We start from the raw sequence: 23,999 nt of genomic DNA on the forward strand, positions 1-23,999 counted from the left end.
CATCCCTCCCACTGTGGTATTCCGCCATCCACCGAAGGTACACAATATACTCATCCATTCCTACACAACCCCTGCTCCCAACCTCTTACCTCATGGCTCAAGCCTCCATAATAGACCTATATGCAAGACCTGTCCCATACATCCCCCCCCCCCCCCCACCACCTACTCCAGTTCTGTCACAAACATCACCTATCCCGTCGAAAGCAGGTCTACCTCCGAAAAAAGTCATGTGATCTACAAGCTAAGTTGCAACCACTGTTCTGCATTCTATGTGGGAATGACTGTTATGACTGTCCACATGAATGGTCACCAACAAACTGTGACCAAGAAACAAGTGAACCATCATGTTGCTGAACACACTGGAAAGCATGACATCCTTCATTTCAGTGACTGCTTCACAGCCTGTGTCATATGGATCCTTCCCCCCAACATCAACTTCCCTGTATGGTGCAGGTGGGAACTTTCCCTGCAATCCATCCTATGTACCCATAACCCTCCTGGCCACAACCTTCGTTAGTCACTGTCCTCACACATCCAGCTCCTTCCCTGTTCCCTTTCCAACACTACACAGCCCTCATTCCACCATTGCACCCAGTCCTTTTACTTCTCTCCTTTTTCACTAACCCCCCCCCCCCTCTCCCCTGCCCTCCAACTAACCTGCTGCACTTCACAGTCCTCCACCGCTAACCTACTATCCCTCCCCCTCCCCGCCCCAACCTCCTCCTTACCCCCTCGCATTCGCCACTCCCATCATGCACTGGTGTTGCACCTCGCAGAGTGGTTTTAGTTGTTTGAAACTGCCATTGTGTGTGTGTGTGTGTGTGTGTGTGTGTGTGTGTGTGTGTGTGTGTGTGTGTGTGGTCTTATTTTTCACAGCTTTACTGGCCGAAAGCTTTATTTGTGACAGTCTTTTTATTGTGCCTATCTGCACCTCAGCATCTTCGCTATATCGTAACTATTTTCCTGCTCATAATATTGTTACATTCCATCCTACAATTGTTTTGTTTGAAACAATACATTATGATAAGAACTCAGATACAAATATTAACACAATGAAACCTAAAGTAATTACATCTTTATCTAAGACTTTATAATTTTAATACAATGCGATTTTTTTATTTGAAGTAGCACAAATTTATTAAATCTTACAATAGAAATTGTAATTATATATTGTCATACGCATCAATGTGTTTTTCAAAAATGTTCAAATGTGTGTGAAATCTTATGGGACTTAACTGCTAAGTTTACACACTACTTAACCTAAATTATCCTAAGGACAAACACAAACACCCATGTCCGAAGGAGGACTCGAACCTCCGCTGGGATCAGCCACACAGAATGTGTTTTCCGATAATTTTGTAATAATTACTATATGTAATTATCACTAAATGAAAATGTTACTGTCAATAATTCATGTGCAGATTCACATTGTTAGAAATACATTTATGCTTGGGTGACTACTTCCATCAAACGAGTACAATGCAAGCCAGCACCAACTTATGTTTGAAGTTGCACGCAAGTAATTTTTGTTTTGTGAAACAGCAGTTACAAAAGTTATTCAGAACAAAAGAGTGAATTTATTTGAGGTACATGTGGTTGTGAACAGAATACTGTGCATCAAGCAAGTATTATTTTATAAAGTATGATATTTGCCCGCTTTAAGAAACTAACATTACAGAAATCTTTGTAATAATGTAGAAGAAATTGCAATTAATTTTCTGGATATGCAGGTCCTGCACTCCTGTGAAATGTTCTGTGAAATTCCGACGCACCCCGGGAGTGAGATGGTGGTGCATTGACTTGCTGAAGGTACGTATCACCTGTGGAGTAGTATAAGCAAACACATTCATTTGTGCTTCTAAATCTACATCTACATAGGTGCTCCATGAGCCATCGTACTACTACTCATTTCCTTTCCTGTTCCACTCACAAATACAGTGAGGGAAAAAAGACTATCTATATGAATCAGTAAGAACCCTAATTTCTCGTGTCACATCTTTGTGGTCCTTAAGCAGTAGAATCATTGGTCAGTCAGCTTCAAATGCCAGTATTTTCCCAATAGTGTTTCTCGAAAAGAACCTTGCCTTCCCTCCAGGAATTCCCACTGGAGTTCCTGAAGCATCTCCGTAACACTTACACGTTGTTCAAACCTACTGGTAACAAATCTAGCAGTCCATCTCTGAACTGATTTGGTGTCTTCCCTTTATTTGACCTGGTGGAGATCCCAAACACCCTTACAGTACTCAAGAATAGGTCGCACTAGTGTCCTATATGTAGTCTCCTTTACAGGTGACCCACTCCTTCCTAAAATCCTCCCTATAAATTGAAGATGACAATTCACCTTCCTTACCACAGTTCTCACACACTCGTTCCATCTCATATCACTATGCAATGTTACATTCAAATATTTAGACAACTTGGCTGTGTCAAGCAGGGCACTAGAAATATTGTATTTAACATTACAGGTTTTTTCTTCCTACTCATCTGCATTGACTTACATTTTTCCACATTTCGGGCTAGCTGCCATTCATCACAACAACTGGAAATTTTGTCTAAGTCATCTTGTATCTTGCTAGTCACTCAACTTTGACAGCTTACCGTACACCATCAGCAAACAAACCCATATTGCTGCCCACCCCATCTGCCAAATCATTTATGTATACAGAGAGCAACTGCCATCCTATCATACTTCCCTGGGGCATTCCTGATTACACCATTCTCTCCGATGAACAATTGCCCTCTGGGACAACATAGTGGATTTTATTAATTAAGAAGGCCTCGAGCCACTCTCATATCTGTGAACTACTACATTCATATACCACAAGCCACTTTACAATGTAAGGCAGAGGGTATTCTGTGCATCACACTCACCTCCCTCCTTCCCTGAAATGCTAAAAAATACATAGGGGACAAGGTAATACTCCATCTCCAAAAATGTTGTGGAAGGTCGGGGTGTGAGGAGGAGGCCAAATGTTGCAGTTCCAATGACATTATGTCAAAATTTTGTCAGAGAGAACGAATAAAACTCACAAAATTTTAGAAGGGGACTATTTTCCCATATTTTTACCTTTTTAAAAACTGTGCCAAACAACATATTTGACAATGCCAGGCAATCATTGTTTGATATAAAAATTTCTGAAACCCACTCAATATTTATAACATCAAAACAGACAATATTAAATGTACAGCCACATTTTTCATAAATTTGCACATTTTCTCTTTTTAAGATGAATCTGAAGATGATCATAATGTTTGAAACTGGTAATTGAAGTAACAAATATCTGTGATCAGTGACTGTTGTGGTATTTACAGAATTTCACACATCTTTGCCATGGTCGTTCCACTCAAACCATATAATGAAAAAACAAGGTATCTAAGTTGAGTTTAAAGAGATAACATACTCGGTCAATAGAACTTTCCAGGTAATTACCAACAGGCCTCTCCAATTAAAACAAAAAATACTAAAGGCTGAAGTTGAAGTAATGGTAAGACGATGGAAGTCTTTACAATATATTCCTTTGATTCTGATCTCGAGCAACATTGAAAATTTTCTGTTTCCAGGTTACAGTGGCTCAAAGTAACTCTATTTGAGCATGTGAAACACAAACACAAAATGCAGTGTGAGACGAAAATGTAGTTTATAAAGTGACACATCACAGAAAATTATGGTATAGTGTTTCAGTCATCATCGGAAGGGTAGTGGGAACTACACGTTGTTGTACTAAAGTACATGCAAAATTTTTGTGCACAAAAATCCGATCTCAGGTGTAAATTTATTTTTGAATTATTTCAATATCACAAAGGTAAAATATCAAAACTTTGCTGATACTCAATTTCTTTTCACATGAGGGACATGACCCACCATGGCATGAAAATGAAGAGAATCAGCAGAAAAATGCTCCTACTGGAACATAATAAACAGTGAACATGCTCCTCTTTATTAAGAGATGGAGAAGTAATAAACACTGGAAGATAGCAGACCACATTTGTGGTATAGAAAGAGCAAAAGAGATAATGGCAGTGTGAGAGAAAAAGAGGGTCAATGGCAGTGGAACATAGTAGACAATGAGAGAACAGTGCTAGGAAATGAGTGAAGCAGAAAGTGCCAGTGGGAGAGAAATAAAGAGAAGAAGAAAGTAGAAGGGAGTGGGAGCCAATGATAATGAGAAAGATAGTCTACGACAATGACCATAAGGAAAGAGATATAGTGACAGTGAGAAGAGACAGCAGAATGGGAAGGAATGAATGACATAGTAACAGAACAGAGAACAAGAGGGAGACAGTGACAGTGAGATGTGACAGTAGTAGTAGTAGTGGTGGTGGTAGTAGTAGTAGTAGTAGGAGGAGGAGGAGGAGGAGGAGGAGGAGAAGGAGGAGGACAGAACGAAGGTGACTGTGGCTGAGAGACAGAAGACAGTAACAGCTGGAGAGCCACAAAGAGATAAAGACAATGAGTTGGTCTGAATGAGTGAGCGAGAATGGGCAGTTATGAGTGGATGAGCATGGTAGACCTACAGCAGTGGACTAGTGGGTGTGTGGCGGCCTTTCGCCACACAGCTGTCTTAGCAGTTCCCTACACTCACAACTCGTTGTGGCCACCTACTAATGCAGTGAGTCTCACCCCTCACACAGTACTTCCATTCATTGCTGTCGATCTTGCCGTATGACAGGACACTTCCCTGCTACGGTTGCTGACTACCCATGTGGAACAATAGCTACCCCTACCAAGGCTTCTGCCGACTGAGTTTCATTAGACTTTGTCCGTCCCTTGTAGCGTCCACTTCAGTTGCTGCTACGTGCCATGAGGAACTGGCCACATGGCAACACATCTGACACTGGTGCTTTCATGATGCTGCAAGATGCCCACGCTGTGCCATCTTTACACCTGGCACACAATCACCCATAATATTGTGTTTTTGTGTCACAACTCCTGTGCAGAATATAAATTTTGATTTGCTTGTCTTAGTGCAGGTATCATAAGTGCAGATATTGTGTAGTGAACATTGAGACGAGACAAAGATTTCGCTGACTCCGCCATTTCTAGTGCACCATGCTGGCTAGTGTTTTTGCATCTAGGGTGAGTGATTGATTTACATTTTGAACCAGAGGCTCTGTGTGTTACTCCAGCCACATGCAGACTTGGTCTTTATGTGTTTCTTAGTTCAATAAAGTAAAGAACATTCCTGCACTGGTTATCCAACGGTGAACTCAGTCAACATAATATTCTATTTTGGCATGTTACTGGCGCATTGCCCCATTAGCCACACCCTCCGAACCCTGCACATTGCACTTGACAACTTCTATTTTCTTGCTATGGATGCTCGTGTGCTTCTCACCATGAACTCGTTCCTTTATGCTTGTTTCGCCACCTCTTATCAACCTAGCGGCTACCACCACCAGTCCAATCGATGCCCCACTCCACGCAGCTCCTATGCCAGCACCACACGACATCACCACCAAGCTGACCACGTGCCTTGCGGAACAGGAATGCTACAATGCTGACCTTTGCATGCAACTTGTGGTGACACGATCACTGGCGGCCCAGCCCACCAACACCAAAAACAACACTACTGCCTGCACTGGCCCCAATCTCTGCCACCGCTGCACCTTCTGGCCTCAGAGTGCCACTGTCCAATCTACTACACCTCACCAACACTCTGTCCAGCCTTCCTGTTGCTAATCTGCTGCCCTTCAACTCGCGGGACCCATGCCTAAGGTTTTCTTTGGAGAACGCTATCTTCGCCAGCTGTGGCTTCACCCAGAACACCACAAAGTTCACCAAGGTGATCAGCCAGCTTGAGCCCACATATGCCATGGAAGTCCACAGCATTATTACATCACCCCCAGCTGCCTACTGCTATGAGACACTCTGATGCTGCCACATGGTGCATCTCACCTCTTCTGAAATGCTGTGCATCCAGGTCCTGCTCTCCCTCAAGCAGTGTGTGGACTAATAACCCTCTCAATTCCTGCAGCACTTCCAAAATCTTAGGGAGCCACATATGGTCTACAAAGGTTTTCTTTGTAACATCTGGTTGGCTCACCTCCCAGCCCTAATACAGACAGCAGTGGTGTCGCACGCTGACCTCTCCCTCACTGACACCACCAGCCTCGCTGCAAGGGTGCACGAGACGCTGGACACACTGCCCACAACCACCGCTACCACGTGCCAACCTCACCCCCATTCGGCACAGCCACGCAGCTAGCCACCACCTTGCCAGTCATCGCTCCACAAGCTCACCCTCGCCGCTCCATGGTAATGATGTCACCAGTCTCGCCGTTCCCTGCCTGCCCACAACACAGGGCTCTCAGCAGCTGGAAGCGTATGACATGCTCGCCTGCCTCAGTGCCCATGTGGAAATGCTGCAACTGACTGTGGCCTGCTCCAGCCACCCTGCCAATGCTCCCCATGACAGCCAGCCTCTGCTAGTGCCCTAAGTGCTTTGGCCCTGAATCCACAAACTGCAGAGAATTCTGCTCTTGGCCATCAAATGCCAATGACCACCAGGATTAGGTGCACCCAACTGATGCTTGGTTTCCCAGTACCTGTTTGTCCATGACACCCGTTCTGCCACACCATTTCTCATAGACACTGGCTCCAAGTTGTCTGTCTTCCCACGGTGGCTCATATGGAATGCTGGTACCCGTCAGCTATTCTCTTGATGGCAGTGAATAACTGCATCAGCACTACCTACGGCATTCATCACCGCATCCTCCATATTGGCCTGCAATACGACTTGCCCTGGATGTTCAACATCAGACACTTCCACCCGCTCCCTGGCGTTGCGTCCAGCAGCTCGTTGACAGTAACACCAGGAGATCAACAAAGTGCACCACTCATTTTGCTCTTCTCTTCAATGTGAAGTAGATGGTGTATTCTGGCCCACATGCCAACCTCCTGGCATAATGCCCTGCTCTCACATGCCCGTCAAGAGCACCTCTGAGCCTGCCATTCAACTGTACACTATGTCAATACAACCCGTGGACCACCCTTCCACTGCCAGCCATGCTCTCTGGCATCGCATAAACTGAAGATCACCAAGGCCGAGTTTGATGAGCTGCTCACCACCGTCATATTGTGCCCTATGAGGAGACTGGGTCAATCAATATGAAGTGGTCCTGTGATGATTGCTTGTCCGTTTTTAAATATTTTAATTTTTTTATATGTGATCGCCCTATATTTGAGAAGTTCAAAACAGTTTTTTAAAATAATTTATCTTGCACCTTTACTGGATGGTGGTCACTTTTTAATTGTAGGTGCGCAACTATTTTTCAGTCTGGAGACATTAGCAAAAATTTCAATATCTCTGCACTGGGTTAAGTTACAATATTGCAATTGACATGATTGTTTTTAGAGAAGTGTCCTCTACAACATTGTCTTTTACACAAAATACCCTAAATACAAAAATAACCAGTCAAAATGACCTCCAAAGTTTGGTACCCAAATTTTGAAGTTTTCCTCTAGTTAGATATCACACAGTACTAGCCTCATATAGAGCAAGAACACTTACAAATGCTTCCTTAATTTTTTATGAATTTTTGAAATTTGAACATTTTCATTTTTTGTAAAGTTTGGGGTTATTTATCTCAGGTGGGACTGAATATAAAAATATGATTTTTGCACAGTTTGTACACCTATATGATAGCGACGTACTGTAAAAATTTCAGCATTGGTATCTGACTGAACAAAGATATAAATTTTTGAAAATGAGGAAATAATTCACATTACTCTACAACTGATCTTATGGCTGTTACCTATTTAAATGGTTTATTGTTTGATTGTAATAACATTTAATTGTGACATATACTTAGTTAACACTATCACCAATATTCATTTAGTTTATTTATTTTTAATAATGCAATATTAAACAATAAAAGCTTTTGCTTTTGTTCTATGGTAATAAAAATGCCCATTAACATTCAGGTTTATTGTCAATAAAAAAGTACATTATTGCTGGGTGCGGCATTTTAGAAGTACATTATTGCTGGGTGCGGCATTGTTGTAATCAGCCTGTTCTGAAATCACAAATCACAAATCACAGTTGATGTACATACTTCATTGAAAGTGTAGAATGTGTTATGTGCTTTGTTCTGTGTGTAATTTGTAATTAATTTTGAGAGATTAACTGGAATGCAATACCAAGGATGAACAGTGCTCTGTTGGACAGATAGCAAATGGAGTGTGTCACCAAACAGTTTAAGGTTCAGTTTCAAAAAACTTGAAAAATGTCAATGACTTTGATGAAGTTGGACAAACTTTGTTTAAATTTCGAGTAAGTTCTTCTGTAACATCAGTGTGTGAGTATCATGAGAAGAAATATATTCTGAAGTACAACCACAATTTTGGAAGAAAGTGCTGTGATTCACTTAAGTTTCATAAAGAGCCTATTACTAAAGGTTTGAAGGAAATAAAACTTTAACATTTGTCCTTGTTATGTGAGAGTGAAACAGTTTCCCAAGTGAAATGTAATGTGATTCCTGGAAATTCCCTGTGCCCAAATTGTCACTCAAAAATATTTGTTGTGAATCGAGAACCAGAATCATGTAACCTTCTTAATGACATTTATATCCCTAATGAGGAAGGTGTTAGCATGTTGGATTTTGCTTGTTCTAAGTTAGACGTATCTCGTGATTCGAAAATAATAAAATTAAGTAGCAGAAAAAGAAAAGCAGCTATTGAAACTAAGGTACAACAAATTTCAGACAACATTAGAAAAGACTTGGAATCATGCTTTAATAATACAGATACCAACATTATTTCTAAAGAAGAAGAAAACCTACCAATAGCATCATCTGACACTGAATATTTTAGTTTAATAGAAAAATTAAAAATTTAAAGAGGAAAAAGTTAAAATTTTAAGATTGCTCCCTGACTCATGGTCAAGAGAAAAAAATAGTTCATGAAGTCAACATTTCTCATTATTTGGTTAAGCTAACCCAAAAATTAGTGAAAGAGCAAGGCATTCTTCCAGTTTTAGTAAAGAAGAAAGGAGTTGGTATAAATGAAGAAACAAAAAGATCCAGCAGTTTTTTGAAGATTATGAAAACAGCAGAATGTGCCCAGGTTGCAAAGATAGCAAGAGAGTTGTTATAAAAGGAGTTAGAGTAACAAAGCAGAAATGACTAGTGCTGCCAAATTTAAATGCTTTCAAAAATTCTCACTCTGAATGCAAAATTGGAAGCTCAAAATTTTGTGATCTCCGCCCTAAGGGGTGTATTTTGTCTGGATCCTCAGGGACACACTCTGTATGTGTTTGTTTATAACATCAAAATGTCAAACTGATGATTGTGGGTGATAAACACAGTGATCTTTACTACGAAGAGTTACTAGATTTAATGGTCTGTGACACTAACAGTTATAACTGCATGATGAGTTTGAGTAATAAAGGCCCTGATGAGGAAACTGTTACTGAATTGTTTCAAGAAGATGACAAGGAAATGCCAGACAGTATTACCTTCAAACAGTGGGTTACAACTGACAGGGCAGAAATGATAACAGTGGTTAAATTTGAGAAAGAGTGCTTGGAATCTTTAACTGATAACTAACAAAAACTCCAAAGTCACCACTATGTTTCTAAAATCCAAAGTAAGTTTCTGAAAGACAAAAAAGCACAACTTCAAGAAACTGAATGCATAGTGCTAGCTGATTTTGCAGAAAATTTTACATTTGTGATTCAGGATGCAATACAAGGGTACCACTGGGTCAATGACCAGACAACAGTGCAGCCATTTATTCTCTACTTTAAAAATGACAAAGATGAAGTTCGCAGTTCTTCAATTTGCATTCTAAGCGACTACTTGAAGCACAACACTTTGGCTGTATGTGCGTTTTGAAAGTATGTAATAAATTACATAATAGACAATTTTCCCAAGGTTGAGAAGCTAATATACTTTTCAGATGGAAGTGGTAGTCAGTATAAGAACAAAAAGAATTTTTCAAATTTGTGCAACCACAAAGTAGACTTTGGTTTGGAGGCTGAATGGCACTTTTTTTGCATCTTGTCATGGTAAAAATGCATGTGATGGAGTAGGATGTACAAAAATATGTGAAGTAAGTAAACACAGCCTACAAAGACCAACCACAGACCAAATTCACACAATACAGGACATGTATGTCTTTTGCAAGGATAATATTAAAGGCATTACCTGTTTTCTGATCAAGAATATGAAAACAACACTTCAAACCAGATTTGAAAACTGTATAGCAATAAAAGGAACAAGACATTCCCACATATTCCTTGGCACTGCAGGAAATTTAGTTTGATGCTACGTAACATCAGAAACCGAAATTTATGAGTATCATTGTGTCAGTAAAATTACGTCTCTGTCTTTAGTGTTGAATGACATAGTTGCATGTGCGTATGATGGACGGTGGTGGAGTGCAGAGGTTGAAAGAATAAGTTTGGAAATCAATGATGTTTTTGTGCATTTTTACCACACTGATGGCCCAAGAACAACATTCAAGAAATCTACTACTGACAAAGTTTGGATACCAATGAAAAATGTTTTAAGGAAACTTTCAATAACTAGGAGGTCTTATTCTATATCACAGAAGCTGTCTGAATAAATAAGTGTTCTCAACATTCACCAACAGGTTTAGGAACAGTCGCATCTTGAAGAATGTTTATTTTTTTTTAAAAAAAATTATTTTAAGTATGGCAAAATAATATAAATGTTAATTTCAGTGATGTTTCCACTATTTGTATATAATTCAGGCCTAACTTCAATAATAACTGATTACATTCCACCAATATCACACGTGAATAGGCAACAGCCATAAGATCAGTTGTAGAGTGATGTGAATTATCTCCTCATTTTCAAAAATTCATATCTTTGTTCACAGTCAGATATCAATGTTGATATTTTTACAGTAGGTTATTATCATATAAGTGTACAAACTGTGCAAAAATCATATTTTTATGTTTAGTCCAACCTGAGATAATTAACCCAAAACTTTACAAAAAAATGAAAATTTTCAACATTCAAAAATTCATAAAAAATTAAGGAAAGGAAACATCTGTAAGTGTTCTTGCTCTATATGAGGCTAGTAGTGTATGATATGTAACTACAGGAAAAAAAATAGACACTCACAAATCACTCCTTTTTGTTATTTTTGGGCCTAAAAAGTGGATTTTTGAAAATTTGGATACCAAATGTTGGAGGTCATTTTGACTGATTATTTTTGAATTTAAGGTATTTTGTGTAACAGGCAATGTTGTAGAGGATGCTTTTCTAAAAACAATCATGTCAACTGCAATATTGTAACTTAACCGAGTGCAGAGATATTCATATTTTTGCTTCGTCTCTAAGCTGAAACATCGTTGCGCACTTACAAATGAAAATGGCCGCCATTCAGTAAAGATGAAAGGTTATTTTTTTAAAAAAAAAAACTGTTTTGAACTTCTCGGTTATAGGGTAATGACATATAACAAAATTAAAATATTTAAAAATGATCAAGCAACCAACTTAATAATTATTGGAGCACTTCATTTGGTTTGACCCGCCTGTGTGTGTCTGCCTTTCAACTCGCCAAGAGGAGGATGGTTCCTGGCTCCCATGCAAGGATTACTGGAAGCTACACACCCACACTATTCCTGAGCGGTACTTGGTGCTGCTGTTCCTACACAGCAACAACAACACACTGGCTGAGGCTACAATCTTTGCCATTACCTACTGTGCCAAGGCTTTTACCCAAGGACGTCCAGAAGACAGACATCATCACACCACTCAGACACTAAGAGAGAACCTCTATGACCTTTGGTCTCCATAATGCTGTCCAAACATGGCAGCAGTTCTTGGATGGCATCCTGTGAGGCCTGTTCAGCTCTTTCGCATACCTGAGTGACATACTCATTTTTTCCGCGACATCAGAGGAGCCCCAAGAGCACCTACACAGCATTTCTGAACATCTCCAAGATGCTGGCATCATCATCAACATAGCAAAATGCCCCGTGCCTGGCGCCATCAAGATGGAATTCGTGGGCCATGCTATCTCCACTGCCAGCTCACTTCCATTGCTCGGCCAGGTACAAGCTATACTCTATTTCCCATGCCCAAAGACATTCAAGGACATCTGTCATTTCCACTGCCAATGCTGCTGCCATGTATGAGCCGCTCACAGCTGCCTTCTGTTGCATCAAAACAAAGGGGAATAGCCAGTGCCGTGGACATCACAAATGGACGACAGCTTCTTGGCCATCAAACATGACTTAGCAGATGCCACCCTGCTTATGTCGTCCTCCCCCCCCCCCCCCCTCCCCCTTCGACTGCCCCACTTGCCATCAAGATTGAAGCCAGTGACACAGCCATCGGTGCTGTTCAGCAGCACATGGGCAAAACCTCGCAGCCACTCGCTTTCTTCTCCAGCAAGCACTCTCACCCTCAAGAGTGGTGGAGTACATAGAATGGAGAGCTCCTTGCCATCTACGAGGCTATCAAAACTTCTGGCCATCAGTGAGGTCCGTCATTTCATGGTCTTCATTGACTCACCCAACTCTGCCACCGGCCTCCACCTCCACTGCACACTGGCTTCCAGTTCCGACAGCAGTATCTGATGTGACACATCCCCCAGCTCACCGTCGCCCTTCTCACCTGACCCCAGGATGCACACACCCGCTGCTACAGTACCACAGCACGTCGTGAGGCCAGTTATTCAGGGGACTGCACGACCTGGGTCCGCACCTGCCTCGCCTGACAGCACACAAAAGTTGGCCACCACATACGCACCATCATCACGGTTTTCGCAGACGTCAGGCATCAATTCATCCACGTACATGTTGACATCGTCAACCCTCCATTTCATGTAATGGCTGCCACTGCCTCCTTACCACAGTGGACAGGTTCACCTGCTGGACTGAGGCAATGCCAATCCCAACATTAGCACCGCCACTGTAGCAGATGCCTTCGTCTCCATGTGGATTGCCCATTTCGGCTGCCCAATACACATCACTAGGAGCGTGGGTGCCAATTTAAATCGGCCCTTTTTCGTGCCCTGACAGATCTGTGTGAGGCTCACCTGCACCTGACACTGGGCTACCACCAAGCTGCCAGTGGAATGGTGGAACAGCTACATCACACCTTGAAGGCTGCCCTCATCTGCCACAACACACTGAGCACTGTCCTGCTGCTGCCTCTCAGTCTCTGCATCACTCAAAAGGCTGACTGCAAGCGTCAGCTGCTGATCTTGTTTACGGCTAGATGCTTGCCGTCACAGGCGACATCCTTGACCCTGCTGGCCTGCTCGTGGGTGATGTCATCCCCAAGCTTGTCGCCGGCTTGCAGGACTGCATGGCCCACCTGCGGCGCATCCATCCCCAGCATCAGAGCGAATGTAGAACTTTCATTCACAGCAACCTTGTGTCAAGCACCCATGTTATGTTGCACATCAATGGTCACCAGCCTCCCCTCTGACAGCATTACTCAAGCCCCACTGGGCCCTGAACTCCAAGATGTTCGCCTTGCATCTGAATGGCAATACAACTAGCACTTCAATCGACTAGCTGAAGCCCCTACACACTGCCCAACCCCATGCCACCCAACTCGACTACCCTACACATCAGCAACTTACAGACACATGCCACTGCCACCATGTCATCCAAAGACATCAACACCACTGTCGACACCACACCAACAGCACCCCTCATCAAAGTCCACGAGGCACCCGCCCATAACACTACAGCCAAAAACACTGCAGAAAACTCACCGTGCTATGCCAGCATCATACCCGATTCACTACCTGTTGCAATCACAGACACACAGGATGCTCACATCCCAGCTTGTTTACCTCTCCCGCAGCCTATGACTGACCCAGTGATTTCCCCTCCAGTGCCGTCAACTGCCAGGTACGACCCTGATGCCACATTGCAGCCCCCGACACTTCCACAACAGCATTATTACATGCAATCCCAGTGCCGCACCACTGACCTGCCACCCCCATCCTGACAGCAGAACCACCAGTAAATCACGCTCACAGTGCCAGACAGGCTGGCAAATGCGGCCATCCTGCCAACATTACCTCGAAGCCAAGCCCTGTGCCTATGCACACCTGCGTGGACAGCACCGAACACAATATCAGACTATCCTGGGACAGCACCCCAACTCCTGGACCACTGCATGCTGTCATGCAGCAGATCAACACTACTGACAGCCAACCGCCCCACCTTCCATGCCTTCACAAGCAATGCCTGCCTGCGCCACAGAGCCAACATCATCGACGCCACAGCCCCAACCTCACCGCTGGCATAACATGACCCTTTATCGGTATTGGCCTTCGCCATCAGCAGTTCCATATTCTGACAACTCTCTATGGCCATCTGCTAAGGCAGCGAGTTTCACCCCTCACACAGTGCTTCCTTTCACAGCTGTGCAACATGACACTTTAACGCTAAGGTCGCTGTCTACTGGTGTGGAGAACTGACGCTGGTGCTTTCACAACACTGCGAGACACCTGTGCACACTGTCTTTATGACTGGCATGCAATTGGTGATGATATTATGTTTTCACATTGCACTTCTGTGCAGAATATAAATTTCGATTTCTTTGTCTTACTGATAGTGTCACTAGTGTGGATATCATGTGGTGAACAGTGAGACAAACAACACTTTCTCTGACTCTGCCATTTCTACTATGCTGTGCTGGCTAGTGCACTTGCATCTAGAGCCAGTACCTGATTTACATTTTGAACATGAGGCCATTTGTGTTACTCCAGCAATGTATGGATCTGGCCTTGTGTGTTTGTAACTTTGTGTACAGTACAGTATGGAACATTCCTACAGAAGTGAGTGAGTTACAACTAGGGCAGCCTGTGGCAGTGAGAGATGCACATTAAATAGGGCATGAATATGTTTGCGTGCCAATATTTTTGAGAAAAATTTTAAAAGTGCAGAGGAAGATAGAATGATGGAACTGGTACCCCACTTTTCAATCAGAGTCTTTCATTAAAGAGGGTCATATTCACTTTTTCTGAGCTCTGGTAGGAGCATTTTTCTGCTGATTATTAAAGATGATAAGCTTCTAAACAAATTGCTACCCTGTCTGGAAGTATTGTAGTGTCATCTCCTATTTATCTTTAATTCCAACTTTCCAAATGTTCTCTAAAAAGAGCTCTTTCATGAACTAGTTAGATCCAATTAGTGGAAGAGATGAAGGAGGAGACTAGTGTTTAACATCAAATCAACAATGAGGTCATTAGAGACGTAGCACAAGCAGGTATTAGGGAAGGAAACTGGCCATGCTGTCAACGGAACAACCTTGGCATTTGCCTGAAGCTGCTTAGGGAAATCACGGAAAACCTAAATGAGGATAGTGACACACGTTTGAACTGTCATCCTCCATTGTGCTAACCACTGCACCACCTGGCTTGGTGAGATCCAATTAGTGTTTACTGCGATGTTAAAAATATTCTTACCTAATACAACAGCTCTGTTTTCTTCAGATTGTTGATATGCTCTTATCATTTCTTGACAATCCTTGCGAACTTGTTCGCATTCTTCCTTTGCTTCAGCGAGACTCCTCATCAATTTATCAACCTTTGCCTGAGTTTCCTACAATGGGAAAAAGCTAACATAAGCATGTATTTAAAATGCATACTAAATGCATTCTGAGCAGTTTCGAAAATATAATTCATAATTGCAATGACTGTTCTCAAACTAAAACTTTGTAGTCAAATCAAATTGCATTATTCTTAACTTACTTACAGGTCTGTAACGCTCTTTCAAATTATTTGTGAGACCATTAATGGTTTACATTTCATTCTGATATTCATTTTGCAGCAACAATTAGAAGTGAGACATTAAACCAGTCATACTTTTTCCATATTCTGTAGAAAGCTTCAGTTTACTTTTTGCCAAATAGCATGTAATCTATTAAGACAAACTTTCCACCATTTTAGCACTTTATCACTGACAAGGAACAACAAATTTACAATACTCAGATTTCCTTTGACCACCAGTCAGAAGAGCAAAAGATAATTCTGTACCATACACATAATATCCTGCGCAAATCTAAAATTTATTTAGCCATGTGTGTACAGTTTCTAGTGCTTCATGGTATTTTTTGATTTATATGGGGTGTTAGGTTATTCTTGTATGAAATACTGATTTAGTACCATTGTTTTACTGATAAAAAGTTTCCATTATTTAAGGCAAATTCACGTTAACATATATGAAAAGAAACACTCAACACATATTACTCAGTATAAGACAAATATTTACACATTTAGTGATATGCACCATAATGAAAATATGTACTTTTTGAACGACAACTAAATTTTTGCTTTTATTTTACTTGCCTTAATTTTTTCATATGAATACTTCTGATAAAATGAGCATATTACCACAGAATTTATTATGTGTTATGAAGTACTGTCATAGAGGACAACAGGTACTATTCCACAAAATCGGATTATTAAGTACAACATTAGGGAGTGGTTTTGAGTGCTCATCTGGCACACAGGTTTAATCTGTCAGATCTGTATGTCTGCTAGTAGATATAATCAAACAATGGAACATACAGGATGTAACAAGAAAAGGATAGATTATTACTCACTACATACAGGACACATTGAGCTACAGACAGGCACAAAGAAAGACAGTTATACATTTGACCTTTCAGCCAAAAGGTCTTTTTATCAATAGAGAGCAAACATGCATTCATGGAAGTACAACTCAGACGCACATGACCACTGTCTCTGGCCACTTAGACTGGACTGTTAGATGTAAGTTCCTTAAATATATTATGATTTTGGAGTTTCATTTTTACCTTGTGTGTCTCTGTTTCTGATCTGAGTTTATTCTGTAACCATTTTATTTTAATGTCTCGATTGTTCAGATCATCTTTAAGTCTCTCAGTTTCTTTCTGCATGCTGGTTAACTCATGGCACTGAAACATTGCACACAGAGTAATTTCCCATATATATATACTATCATTAAACATCTTAGTGAAAGTGTGATAATAACTAATTTAGTATCATTTGGCTTGATTCTGTAATTAGGTCTGTAAAATTTGCTTAACAAACATTAAGTTATGAAATGAATTACGAAATTCAAAAATTTTACCTAAAATTTATATGTATGTATAAGATGCACGGACCATTTATAGTTATGAAGACGAAACCAAGAATGGTCAGTATAGTCAGCCGTAATGAGAAATATTAGAGGGAAATTATTGTGACTCATAAAAATTAATTTAATTCAATTTTATCATTAAAAAACTGCTGCTGTTAGTATAATTTCCAAACATTTTCACTCAGCAATGAATTCTGTATAACTGGTTGCTTCATGGTTTAATTCATGACAATGGCAATGTTGACCTAAAAGTTAACTACTGTGGCTGATGTTGAGGGTTAATGTTTGTTGTTTACTTTTATAGTATTCAGTGTTATAGCACTCGAGGTACATGGTCATCTAAAAGATCTGCAGTTAAAACAGAGGTTTCCACTTGACAACAGTATCATTTTCATTTACAGTTCTATAATTCTTGGTGTATCCACAATTTTGATTGGCGAATATATGGGCAGTCAACCAGTTTTTCTGACAAGCAATGACCAAGAAAATAGTGATGGGTCTAATAGAATCCAGTTACTAGAGAAGTATAAGGTCCCTTGCTCTGACTTCAGCAACATGGTATTGTTGTGGGAATTTAACAATAATGACCACTAACAAACTCAAGAACAACTACTCAGAAGGTCAATTTTTTAGTGTATAATAAGATGACAATGGTGCAGATGGCTTCGTGTGTGTGTGCAGCAACGAAAATGATAAAAGAATTAATCAATTAAAATCTCAATTAAGAATAAAAATGTGTATATTTTGGATGCAATAGTTTGTCATGTCACAAATTAAAATAAAAGTTTAGTGTTTGCAGGTACCAGGTAGCAATACCTTAGTATCTAACATCTGACAAACACGTGTTTTCTCAGCAGCAGCTGTACGAAGCTTCGCTGAAAGTGCTTCTCGCTCCTTGACTGCGTCCTTCAATCGACGGTCAGCTGCCTCTCGTTCTTTGCGTTGTTCCATTAGCTCTTTTTCACTAACCGCGTATCGTACTACAGCTGCCTCTGTTTCACGTTTAGATGCCTCCCACATTTTTGTCATCTAAAACCAAATGATAAATATAAATACAATATAGATTTATCAACTAACTATTTTTATTAGTTTGCTAATTACATGTTCCACTGACTGTCTTAGTATAGTCCAGTCAAATCAGACAAAACATCGTCCCAACCCAGACATTTTTTTAAAAAAAAAGCTGAAAATTGGCAGAAATGTTCAAGAAGATATCCAGATCAAACTCTCTTAAGTCTCCAAAAATCCACATTGGGAAAACCATTATCTTGGAATTTTTTATTTTTACCCACAGTAACTAAACCAAGCACCCAATTGGCTTAATTCTTGTGCCAAATTGTTTGTTTCGATATATAGTATAACCAAAAATAAAGATTAAAGCATAAAAGCTATAATAATTGGTCGTGGTGATAAAATGTCACTTTGTATCCAAAAAATTAGTCAGAAAGAGTTAATATTTTGTATACTTTGACACTATATTTATTCTGTGTCCTTGTGATTAAAAGCAATAATGCACACTCGACATACTTTCTTGGGTTCATGCATACCATCAGTGTGATAACTGTTGACAGTGTTTCCTACGATGATGCTCTTTCCCTCCATCAGTGACTCAATAATGTCCACTTAAAAGAGAAAGAAGTCACGACTCTTCCCCTTGTGTTTAAAACAGCAAAGACGAAAAACTCTGTCATCAAAACAAATCCAAATAAACTTTTTCATCAACTGCTGTGTGCTATACGCAATAACGATATGTTTTGTGAATACCTAAAACATGAACTAGCAGCAAGGCCCCCCTGAGCTGTTTGATGGGACACTGACGTGAAAAAGCATGAACTCCGCATTAATTGAAGAGGTGGTACCGCCCAAATGGGTCACGTGGTCATGTCTCAAAATTACAGCACAATATACCTCCAGTATGATAATAACCATTTCAGTGGAAAGTCACTGTGGTTTTCAATGGCAACAACTCTCCAAGAACCAAGGATGAAGAACACACCAACACAAGAGGAGCAGTGGTAGAAGCTTTAATTGTCAATGCTACACCGTTAACATCTTCTCAAGGAGCCTTTGTGGGTAACGTTAAAAACAAAGCAAGTCTCATCTCTCTGTTATTGAGACACCTGACAGTGTTTGCATCAAGTTTATCACCAATGAGGAAGGAATTATCTTCATCAGTTTCCCCAAACTTAAACACAAACCCTCAAAACTACTTCCAGCAAAAGACAAATCAGCATTGAAAGCAAGTACTTCTCATTATATCCTGTACTTGTAAATCTGGTTATGAAAACAAGTGTATATGCAGAAGTTGCACAAGTATGTGTGGCTACTGCACTGGCTACGGGTGCACAAATCAAGATGGATTTCTTCGCAGACTCCGACATCAAAGATGACTTTGAAACTTTGACTGGCATTTTTATATAACAACAGTAAATAACAACAAAATGTGACAAGTCCTGTCCATTGTTTTTTTCTTCATTCTAATAAAAGCAAATCAATGTTAATTTTTCTAACATCTTCCCGTTAATCTTTTGCCAGGAGTGAGCATCGCATTGGTGAACCATTCAAGTTTACAACAACTCTGTCCACTTCCATAAAAAACAGTGTATGATTGTAGTTGTATTTCTCATCTCATGTAAATTATGTAAATTGTGTTTCATTTTTATTGTACATTACACGCAACATTACTTATAATAATAAAAAAAACATCCACAGTGTATGATCCAAAGTTCTAAAATTTCAGGTCAATTTTTTTTCCAACACCAGTTGAGTTAATATTATCGCTTCTTGAACCGAAAAACTGACTACAGCAAAGAAATTTATGACTTTTGGTGACAGTGGCACATAAACTCATTAATTTTGCACAAAAATTAATCCAATTGGATGCTTGGTTCAGTGAATATCGTAAAAATTAAAAAATTCAAAAGTGGAGGCAGTCTTTTCAAGATGGCGGTTTTTCCCCAAAGTGGATTTTTTGGGGCTTTAGTGATTTTAATCTGGACATTGTCCTGAAAGTTTCTGCCAAGTTTCAGCTTGTGTGTTTAAAATGTTCCACTTAATTTCTAATTGGCTGGACTAGGAGTACTTGTGATCTTCAGTCTGAAGAGTGGTTTGATGCAGCTTTCCATCTTTTTGTCCTGTGCAAGCCTCTTTATCTTTGCATAACTACTGCAATCTACCTCAACTTCACCTGCTTACAACCCAGATTTTGAATCCCTATATAGCTGGTACCCTTACACTTCAATCCATTAAAAATTCACAATATACTGGTGCCTTGGGGTGTGTCCTATTAATCAACCTCTTCATTTAATCAATAACCCATTAACTTTCTTTTCCACCCAATATGATTCATTACCTCCTCATGTGGTCTACAACAATAATCTCTGGCATTCTTTTATAGGACCACATTTTAGAAGCTTCAATTCCCTTCTTCTCTGAACTGTTTATCATTCTTATTTCACTTCCATAGAAGTTCTATTAAAAATCAAATTTATCTCCCTCAAAAACAAAGTTTTAAAATTTATTATTATTATTATTATTATTATTATTATTATTTTTACTCTGGCTAGTCCGCTTTTCACATCCTTTATACTTTCACTATTAGTTGCTCTGCTGCCAGTATATATACAAAAAAATCTGTATTTTAAATGTCTCATTTCCTAATTTAACTGCCTCCTCATTGCCTGGTTAAATTCAACTCCATTCCATTAATCTTGATTTACTTTTGTTGATGTTAAAACACATATCCATTCCATTTGCCTGATCTTCCAAAACTTTTGTGAACTCTGACAAAATTACTGATTATATGCTTGGTAACTTGTAATGTCAAGCAATATGTCAATTAATTGACAAAAGTAATGATTCACCAGTCTGCAAACAACCATAATAAAGTAATTCCTGCATTTCTGTCAATGTAATGGTTCAATAACTGGATCAAGAAGAGTACTTTGGGTAATCTTAAACCATTACAATGAAGTAATGGCATGGAAAAAAATAAAAATCCCGATATGGCAATGGAAATCAATAGAATTTTAGCAAGTGAGGGGCCATATAACGAAAGTAATGTTAGTTAGAGAGAAAATGTGATAGGCCTATGTAAAACGGAAAGAGGTGATAAATGATTGGTTTGTTGGAGTGAAATAGAAAAAAAGGGGGAAATGCAATGGAGAATCCAGAACAACACAGCAGTGAAAACTGTCAATACACACATAAAGAGGTACAACTGAACAAAACAGAGAGGAATTAAGGGAACAAATACAAATTAATTGAATTCCCCATTGGTAGTTGGCAGAATTTGATAATACAAAGAAGAAAGAAATCTTATTGGTGTTGAAATGAAATGAAATGAAATGAAATGAAATGTCGTGTGACGAGTGCCTCCCGTCAGGTAGACCGCTCGCCTGGTGCAAGTCTTTTGATTTGACGCCACTTATGGCGACTTGCGCGTCGATGGGGATGAAATGATGATGATTAGGACAACACAACACCCAGTCCCTGAGCGGAGAAAATCTCCGACCCAGCTGGGAATCGAATCCGGGCCCTTAGGATTGACAGTCTATCGCGCTGACCACTCAGCTACCGGGGGCAGACTTATTGGTGCTGTAAAATAACTTTTATTGAGTCACTGACTGACAAACAGCTTCCTAAATGTGTACTGAACAGAATTATTTCCAATTCAAGAACTTTCTTTTTAGCCAGTCATATTTCCTAACTATATATCCCTACTAACTCTTTACTATTCAATAATTATAGGGGCAGTTTGGTACTAGTATTCATAGATACAGAGTCCCCAAGTTGAAAATAGTGACCACGATTATTAACAAAGTACAAAGGACAACTAAAACAAGCAGAAAGTTATAAAAAAGATAAAAAGTCAGTATTGTCATATCTCATTGAGCAACTTGAAACTTTCAGCACAGGGCAGGATCATGTAGAGGAACTCTGGGTCAAGTTTAAAAGAATAGCTCACCATGCACTGGACAGGTACATACTCAATAGAACAGTTAATGATGGGAGAAACCTCCCTGGTATATAGTGACTGTAAAGTAACTTCTAAAGAAACAGAGATTACTGCATAATAAGTGTAAAACAAAGCATAGGACTATAGATAGATATATGATGGATGAAACGAGTTCAGCTGTCAAGAGAGCAATTCATGAAGCCTTCAATGACTACCTCAGAATAATATTGTCAAGTGACCGTTCACAGAACACAAAGAAATTCTGGTCATATGTACAGGCTGTTAGTGGCACCAGAGTCAGTGTCCAGTCCATAGTGAATGAGACAGGAACTGAAACTGAGGGTTGCAAAGCAAGAGCTGAAATGCATAACTCCATTTTCAAATTTTCCTTTACAAAGGAACACCAAGGAGAATTGCCCCAATTCAATCCTTGCACCACTGAAAAGATGAATGAAATAAGTATTAGTATCCGTGGTGTTGAGAAACAGCTGAAACCATTAATACTGAATAAAGCTCCGGGCCCCTATGGAATCCCTGTCAGATTCTATACTGAATTTCCAGCTGAATTAGCCCCTCTTCTAACTATGATCACAGATCCCTCAAACAAAAAACTGTGTCCAGTTCTTGGGAAAAAGCATAGATCACACCCATCTACAAGAAGGGTAGTAGAAGTGATCTACAAAACTATTGCCCAATATCCTTGACATCAATTTGTTGTAGAATCTTAGAACACAGCCAGGTATCTTTAAGAGAATGACCTTAATGCCAACCAGCGTGGATATCGAAAACCCTCGCTGCTCATATGGTATATTAATGACCTTGCAGACAATATTAATAGTAAAATCAGGGTTTCCGCAGATAATGTAGTTATCTACAATGAAGTACTGTCTGAAAGAAGCTTTCAGTCAGATCTTGATAAAGAGTTCAACATGGTGCAGAGATTGGCAACTTGCTCTAAATGTTTAGAAATGTAAAATTTTTCACTACAAAAAAAGAAAAAAAAGTAGTATTCTATGACTATAATATCATTGAGTCATTGCTGGAATAGGCCAGCTCATAGAAATACCTGGGTGTAACACTTTGTAGGGATATGAAATGGAATGATGACATAGGTACAGATGTGGGTAAAGCTGGTGGCACATTTGGTAGAATACTGGGAATACAATCTCCTACAAAGGAGATTGCTTACAAATCCCACTTGCAGCTGGTTCTAGAATATTTCTGAAGCATGTGGGACATGTACCAAATAGCACAGAGGCATTCAAACAATCATTCTTTCTATGTTCCATACATGAATGGAAGAAACCCTAATAACTGGTACAATGTGATGTACCCCTCTGCCGTGTACCTCATGGTGGTTTCCAGAGTATAGATGTAGATGATGCCACATGTGCATAATCATCTCTACTCTACTAATTTTTATAAATGTCATGTCAAAAGATACTCTTCATTTTATTGAACATTAAGGTTCTTTTAGTTTCATTGATAAACAGACCATGAAACAACTGACAGCTCCTATCCCCCTGTTATTAAAACTAATATCAAAGTTACAACTCATGGAAATGCTATCAAATGAATTTATCACAAACTCTCAATATATCCACGGCTTTTGACAAATATACCTGGCTGTATCCCCTCAAGTTATTAAAACATTGTATGCACCAAGAACAGCCCAAAGTTTACTCTAACAACAACGTATGTCTTCTCAAGCTATATTGGTAGAGTGTGTGTAGGACTGAAGAATATTTGCAGGTGCTCCTATGAAAATCATTTCCTGGAATTTTCCAAGCTGGTTTTCATGAGGTATTGATTATTTGTCAGTAAAAACATATTTGTTTTCCTGTGACACTTGGTCCACAAATCAAACAAGCATGGAGTATCTGTACTAGAATTGTTCTCACTCAGTCTCAACTCTTTACTGGACATAATAAGCACCCTACAAAATGGCATAAATCTAGTATTCATTGTACAAACACAAC

The 23,999-nt window shown here is 39.8% G+C and overlaps 1 protein-coding gene across 6 annotated transcripts in view; it reads right to left on the bottom strand.

Annotated features, from left to right (window-relative positions):
- The window catches only part of LOC126279088 (coiled-coil domain-containing protein 186-like), a 183,766-nt gene that overhangs the window by 134,772 nt on the left and 24,995 nt on the right, over positions 1-23,999 (bottom strand). For all 6 annotated transcript variants that reach the window (XM_049979546.1, XM_049979545.1, XM_049979550.1 and 3 more), the window contains 3 exons: positions 17,880-18,092; positions 16,759-16,878; positions 15,407-15,542 (listed from right to left, as the gene is read on the bottom strand). In XM_049979546.1, coding sequence (XP_049835503.1) covers positions 15,407-15,542; positions 16,759-16,878; positions 17,880-18,092 — 469 coding nt within the window. The remainder of the gene's footprint in view (positions 1-15,406; positions 15,543-16,758; positions 16,879-17,879; positions 18,093-23,999) is intronic.

The sequence above is a fragment of the Schistocerca gregaria genome, chromosome 6 (genome assembly GCF_023897955.1).
Source record: "Schistocerca gregaria isolate iqSchGreg1 chromosome 6, iqSchGreg1.2, whole genome shotgun sequence".
Classification (NCBI taxonomy): Eukaryota; Metazoa; Arthropoda; class Insecta; order Orthoptera; family Acrididae; genus Schistocerca; species Schistocerca gregaria.